The 7,807-nt window shown below is 33.4% G+C and overlaps 1 protein-coding gene across 3 annotated transcripts in view; it reads left to right on the plus strand.

The window, feature by feature from the left end:
• Positions 1-7,523, plus strand: part of LOC117181511 (uncharacterized protein CG7065-like) — a 27,787-nt gene extending 20,264 nt beyond the window's left edge. For all 3 annotated transcript variants that reach the window (XM_033374267.1, XM_033374268.1, XM_033374269.1), the window contains one exon: positions 1,851-7,523. In XM_033374267.1, coding sequence (XP_033230158.1) covers positions 1,851-4,761 — 2,911 coding nt within the window. In that variant the 3' untranslated portion in view covers positions 4,762-7,523. The remainder of the gene's footprint in view (positions 1-1,850) is intronic.
• Positions 7,524-7,807: the final 284 nt, after the last annotated feature.

Genomic DNA, 7,807 nt, shown 5'->3' on the forward strand with positions numbered 1-7,807 from the left:
TTTCAGAAATTTTCAATTCGAAATTATTAATTATGCATTATTGTTAAACAAATTTAAAACATGTTAAAAAGTTTGTTTTATAATGGAATTTAAATTTGCATATTTTTCATGTTAAAAAATAAAAAGCCAGAGACTTGAGCGCACGATTTGTGCGCGGGCAATTACTGCTAGTGTGTAATAAGACACATCTGCATTTTTCTTTATCAAGTACAAAAATTTCCGTATCGTACTTATATGATTCAAATTCAATTTATTTCTTGCAAAAGGGTTTGCTGATGTTTATCAAATTCCGCAATTTATTCCGCATTTCTCAACATTTTTTTTGTTTACAAAAGAATGAAGAAATATTTGCTTTAAAGTGATCTTAGCAAAAAAATATTACCAAACTTAGAGAGGTATTCTCAGTATCACGTTGCATTATTTTAAATCACTTTTTTCTTTTTGAACCTAATAAATTTACAGTCCGATGAAATCTAAGAAAGCTTCAACATATTCAATCATAAACTAATATTTATAATTTTTAAAAAATCGTTGCGGATAACACGTAGAAATCAAGTTCTTTTTTTTCATGATTTTGAAGCCACTATTTTATTAATTATTATAATTATTCAGTAGGGGTAAAGATAACTTTTTGAAAAAAAAATTGGAATTTTCAATATTGATACTTCTTAGAAAAAAAATTTTTTAACCAAAAATTTTTAGAAACAACTATTGCGATCTGATACCGGGTGTGTTCATATTCTCATTTTGCTAAGTGTTTTGTGCATATTGTTTTCCACAGATTTTTGATATTCAAAACAATCATTTAAAATTTGCCCCCATCTTAAATAAATAAACGACAAAAGGAAAATAAAATGGTTCTTTTTCTTCAAAATAACTCAAACGATATTTATGAACAAAGCATATGTTATGAAAATCAATGAGCTAATATTATAGAGAAATTGGGAAAAAATTCTGACAAAGAAGGTTAAAATATTTTTTGAAATTTAAAAATTTTTATTTGATAACCCGATCCGATTAATTACAAAAGAAAGTATTTTAAACTATACAACTTCAGGATATTTTTACAAAAGAGAATTGATATCACACTAAAACATAAGGTTTGATCAGAATTACAAAAAAAAAAAACTGGAATTTTTAGGTTAATACTTTTAGGATTGTATATTCAAATATATGTAAATATATGGTGCTAATATAGGCTTGATAAGTGAGTGGGCAATTTCTACATTCTTACCTCTAGGCCCTTCATATTTAATTGATAATTATATTTTAATTCTTTAAATCGTAGATGTATTTATTATCTTTATTTTGAATAATATTATTTTGTTTCATCCAAAATATGTAACATTTTTCAAAACAATTTAAACTTTATATGCACCCTTAATATATCATGATTTGTAGTTGGAAAGTTTTACATGAAATTCAGTTTTCTTTTTAATTCTTTTGTTTCTACAGTCTATAATCTTTCTGTACATTTTCACTATTCGAAATGTTCAGAATTTCAGAGATTTTGAAGTTCAATTTATTAAAATGGTAATCTCATTTGCTATCTGGTGTTTAGCGCTTTCAAATTAGAACACTTTTGAATGTTTGAAGTTATAAATTGTCTGACTTTTAAATTGATATGCTTTCCACTTACTCCTTTTTATTTAAATAAAGTTTATGATTATTAGAAATTTTTTATTTTTGTACAAATTTTGCCTTATGATGTAAAATGCTATGCGAATAGTTTTCGTACTGAAATTTTAAATTCCTAACCATTTTTTCATTTTTCTGAACTACTACCCTTTCTCCTATTCTCTCTCTCTCTCTCAATTCTCCAACTACTGAATCCTCGATTTTTATTCTAGGAACTACAAAATTCGGGTTTTAACGAAGGACAACAAGGCAAATAAAAAAGCAGAAAAGTCTCCAAAGGACAAAAATTCTACACCAGGCAAGAAACCGGACGATTTGAAATCCCTCTCGTCCCTGTCGAGTATTTCTAGCAGTCCATCCCCTGTCCGAACACCTCGCTCCAGATCTCGTTCGCGAAGTCGCGGTAGAAAAATAACCCATCCAGAAAGAAATTACAGGTCCCGTCGTTCCCGACATTCTCGCGAGCGGTCTCGGTCCGTCGAATTAGTTGTAAAAGAACGCGACAAGTGGGACAAGTACAAAGAACAAATCCGCCGTGCAGAAGAAACACTCGAAAGAGCCCTGAAGTTCCACGAAAAAAATCCCGAAAAGCATCCCTCCTATCCCGACGAGTGGAAGAAATTCTGGAACCGAAGATATAAGGAACTTCAATCCGAGGGTAAAGACCCGGGAAAACATGACTTCAAACCCGAGTGGATTGAGTTTTGGAACAAGCGAATGCGCGAACTCCACACCGAGCAACTGGAGCAGAGAAAGGGGGAGATTCGAAAAAGATTAGAACTTCCAGAAGAGAAACCAATAGAAAAACACTCTTCTTCTGTTTCTTCTTCCAAGAAAAAGGATAGGTCGCCAACTCCTAAACGTAGACATCAGGAAAGCGACGATGAAGTTGAATACGTAGGAACGAAACTGCTCAGACCTGAATTCCACATAGATCCTCACCACGAAATGCGCGAGAGACAAAGAGAGAGGGAACGAGAACGGGAGAGAGAAAGAGAGAGGGAGCGTGAAAGGGATCGCGAGAGGGAAAGAGAACGAGATCGTGCAAGGGAGCGGGAAAGAGAACGAGAGCTGGAACGAGACTATTATGTCCCCTATTCCAGGGGACGGGGATACAGGCCACCACCTCCTCATGCTTACTACGGTCCGCCAAGAACCGCAACTGCTCGTCCAAGATATCATGCCTCCCCATATCCAATAGCTGAAAAATCACCTAGTCCCATTGCTGACGAAATCCTAAGCGAAGACCTCGAAATCGTTGGACTTTTAAGACTCCTGACAGCTCTGGAAGGACAATTGGGCTCCCTGGGTCCCAAGATTGTCTCGCTTCTCTCGAAAGCCTTGGCAGCCGAGAAAGCAAAACCGAACTCTGCTGAAGAGTTGCTGTATGATGAGGAAGTCAGCGTTATGTTTGAGACTGTCAAGGAGAAACTGAAGGGACAACTCTTTGCTGGAATGATTGAGAAGATGGCAATCGCGCCCACGAAGACTGCAATTCAGAATATAGCGCAGCTTCTGCACAAGGCCACGGAGAATAAAAAGAAGATGGAGGAGGAAAAGAAGAAACACAAGGAACTTCTTGAGCTTTCAAAAACTATAAATATATTTAATAGAGCGCCATACTCGAGAGTGATTGATATTAATCCTAAGAATCTAAAATCCGAACCCGTGAGTGTTCCTGGAGTCGGAACTGTTGATAAAGTCGCAATTGCCCAGCAAATTGCGGCAGCTCTGGTAGCACAGGGTAGATCAAACGTCTCCCAGGATGAATTGGAGACATTAATCAACGCTGTTGTTGGAATGGCGGAAGCTTCTCAGCAAAGCAGCAAACCTGTCACCACTGCTGATTTTGTTAAAGGTTTAACTAGTGGAGCGAGTCCTCTTACCTCTGGCGATGAGCAAACACCCCCTCCTGCTGCTCCCAGTCCTCCAGTTGTAAAAAAATCCGAAAGCTCGGTCGAGTCTCGGGCGAAGCAGATGGAGAGTTTATCAGATGAAGACCTCAAATCCTTGTTACAGAATTTCAAGGAATTAGGAACCGAGGAACAACATGGGCTTATCAATTTCTTGAAGAAGCTTGAAGCTACCGATTTATCGAGGGTAGAAAAGCTGAGAGCTTACGTGAATTTGGGAACATCATCATTGCCTCCAAAACAGAAAAGCCCATCGCCCGAGGTCATCGAAACGATCAAATCAAGAAAGAGCTGCTCGCCTTTCTCTTCTCGGAAAGGTAATCAGAATCCTTCTGATGATGAAAACAAGTGGAAACCCAAGGTGGACATGTTCGCAGAGGAAGAGCATGCAAACAAGAATGACGAGAAGCAGAAGAAGCTTGAGTTTTCCGATGACGATGATGATTATACATTTGAGGATATTTACAAAGCCGCGGATAAGAATGTTAGCGATAATCAGAGAGCGAAAAAAGACTCACGTTCATTTTCCAGGTCGAGGTCGAATTCTCCGAAATCCTGGTCGCATTCTCGTTCAAGATCACGTTCAAGGTCGCCTGTGAAGATTACTAAAGAACCAACGAAGAACAGTGATCCGAATGCGATTTTGAATGAAACGAAGCGACTGATTGCAAATATTATGGGCGATTTGCCGAATAAGTATACGTCGCATATGGTTCCAGGCTCTTCCAGCAATAACGATGCACCGCCGTCGCATTCTGAGGGACTTAGGAACAATTCGGAGGTGGATATTTCAAATTCCAATTCAAATTCGAATTCTTATACACCGAATTATGGAAGGACTTTGACTCAGGTTAACGTTACGGGACAACCACCCAGTCAACGTCCTCCCAGTCAGCACCCTCCCAATCAACATCCTCCCCAGCAAGGAAGTTATCCGCCTCCGATGAATCAATTTCAGAATTATCCAACCCAACCTCAAATGTTCAACTCGAATCAAGGTTATAATATGAACAATGGGTATAATAATTATAACCAAGGGTTCACTCCTAATCAGGGACCGGCACCCTTTAGTGGAGGTCCACCTAGTCAGTATCAACAACAGCCTTATGGACAGTCACAATTTCCTGGACCTCCAGGAATGGGACAGCCTCAGGCGTATTCGCAACAATATGGAAACTATCAACAGCAGCAGCAGCAGCGATTTTATTAATTTCGAGATTGAGTTGGTGCAGTGCTGAGCTGAACGGGCTGTGAATGTTCTTCAATGATTTTGCAAATCGGATCTTAGTGCAGGTGTTTGTGTAATAAGGTATGGAAACAAGGAAGATTTTATGCTTTAAACTATAGATGAGGGATTAAAACATTTTTTCGAAAAAGAAAAATTCCTAATATTAAAATATTTTGCAATTTTCACGAAACTTTTGGGAACAACTTTCGACCATTTCACCATCTGATGATTAAAATAAGAACTAGAAAGTTTAGATTTAAATTTAAATGTGTATTTGAATTTCGGCATAAAAACGTTTCACGAATGTTCTTTTGTGTAAAAACAATTATTAAATAATTAATATAAGTCATTTACGAAAACAAGAAGTTTCAGGTGAAATTTATATACTTCTTGCGAAAAATGATTTTCTGAAAAACAAATTACTTTATTTAATGTATCACATTAACTTGAATAAACTTTAATAAATGTATATAGCTAAAAAGTTGATCCAGATTATATAAAGAATGTGAATAGTTGTCGTTTAGAATTTAAATACGACTTCTAACTGAACTTCTGGGCTAGATCTTTTGTGTAGTATATATTTTATGCATAAATTATTCAAAATTTATTTTAAGTTCTGGTTTTGTTCAGAAGAACATTTTCGTAAAGAAATTTCTTTAAAGGTAATTCGATAAAGACTTATTTTTATTATACGATAATTGATTTAAATCGTACAAGATGATTGTAAAAAGATTTATACGCTCAAATTAAAATGCACCTTCAAAATTCGACCTACTATTTCTAGGCACGATTTTCAGCGCCAGGTAATGTATCACAGTTGAACTATTCCCAATAAAAATCCAGAAATTTCAAACTCTCGAAATTGCATAATTATCGAAATTTTAAAATGCCGAATTTTTAAATTCTCCAAAACTAGTAACTTTTCAAAAGAAAAATTTAGTTCCCATTTTTTATCTGTTAACTAATATTTTATTTGATATATCTGTATGTCGTATACCTTGATATTTTAAAGAGCTCTTTTACATTTTAAATATGCAATTATGTTAAATAAAATATTCTAAGAAATAAAAATGATCAAATATGCATTATTTTTTCGGAAATTTTCCTTTTTCTCATTATACTTTCGGTAGTTTTTAACGTCCTGTTTTTTTCTTTTTCAACAATATAATAACCCACACAATAATATATGTTTAAATTTTAAAAAGACGCTGCACGTAATTGTATAATTAAAAGAAGAATTTAAATTTCGCGCTGAAATCGCACAGCCACACTTAAAAGTAATCTCTAATTCTGGATTCATTGTGGTGCGAATTTTATATTGTAAGATGGTTATCTTGGTGTATAAAGTTTTGAAAATGATCACGCACACTTTTTAAATTAATTATTTATTTAAAAAATGTAATGCTGTATTCAAATCTGTTGTCTTATTTTTTATATATATTTATCAAATTTTTGTGTATTGGGAATAAAAGTTGATAAATGTTGAAATTACGTGGTCTATAGAAATATTTTTTTCTATTATATAATAAAAATCACAAAAATATGTTGTAACATCCGATTTGCAAAATTCTATACTAATACTGAAAAAAAACATCTGTTTCAGTTCCGAATTAAAGAAAAGAATAACTGAATCATTATGTATTAAACTGCGACTTCCTATTCGGTACTCTCCGTCTTTAACGAAACAAGAAATTTGAGATTTTTTATACGTTTCTTAACTAGAAGATTGAAGCATGAAGTTTTACTAAGATTTCCGAAAGTATGTTTTTCACTCAGTAGATTATGCGCACGTAGTTCAGGAATGAAAGGAAGAGTGTGGTTCCCATTTACAATTAGTGTACCTAATATTGATTAAAATTTGCGAGAACGGATTAAGAATTTTGATCACAATGTGTTTAATTTTACTTAACTGAAAAGCCTTCAAACTCTTAGAAATTAATGAAATGTGCTTAAATTTCTATCGTAACAATGAGTAACTTCTCTGTTACTTATGAGTCAGAGAATTGTGAGAAGAGAATTCACAGATATTGTTTAAATCGCCAGTTAATTTTACGATGATTTTTTTTTTTAAGTTTTGAATTGCGTCTTGAATTGTTTGCTTGGCGGGTAAAATAATTCATAAAAGGTCAATCAATGACAATCGAGAGATATGGTAAGCGAAAAGAAGACCTTCCAGGGTTAAATTAGTTTTAGGATTAATTGATTGACAAAATAAGTAAGAGGTAAAATTTCGCTACGAACTCGATTGTTTTAACCCAGCGAATTGATTTGTATGTAGATGGATTTAAAGTACAACGTACCTTCTACGTTGGCAGAGGAAAAAAGTACTTTTTGAGCAATTTCACAATTGCTGATTATCAAACGAGGATAAAAAATGCTTTGACAAAATATTTCATTTTTTACGTTTGATTTTTGACTTTTGAACTCCGATATATGTATTTAGAGCAAAATATATCCAATTCTTTAAATTAAAAATTGCCTTTCAAGGTTTTTTTTTTATTTTGATTATTTTTCCAAGCGTTTATTTTTTTAGTTGGTGCTTGGAACTGGACCCTTATAACTAACTGTGTAATATAATTTTTATTTTACATTGTACAGTTTTGAGTTGAGTTAAAAAAAATAAAGTTCTCGATAATAATGCAATTTTATTGATTTTAATTCATAAGTTTCAAAGTGGACATGTACATCAACGGAAAATTTTTAATTAAACATACTTGGACTGAGAAATGAAATATACTGTAAATTTAAAATAGCGAGTTTTGGATTCAAGTTACTAATAGTTGTAATAATAAAATTTTACAGGTAATAAATACTTCTTTTATTGAAATTTGAACATTATTGTTTAATGAATTAAAAGTCTAGAATGAAAATTTATTTTGATTTTCTATTTATTGCATTAATAAAAGTAACTTTTTAATATTTTTATTTTGCTTTATCTTGATAATAGAGGTAAAACCTTCAATTTTATTATGTTTGTGAGATATTACGAAGATCATTGACCTGGACAAAATATAAGTAAGTGTTTTTA

Source organism: Belonocnema kinseyi, chromosome 10 (genome assembly GCF_010883055.1).
Source record: "Belonocnema kinseyi isolate 2016_QV_RU_SX_M_011 chromosome 10, B_treatae_v1, whole genome shotgun sequence".
Taxonomy (NCBI): Eukaryota; Metazoa; Arthropoda; class Insecta; order Hymenoptera; family Cynipidae; genus Belonocnema; species Belonocnema kinseyi.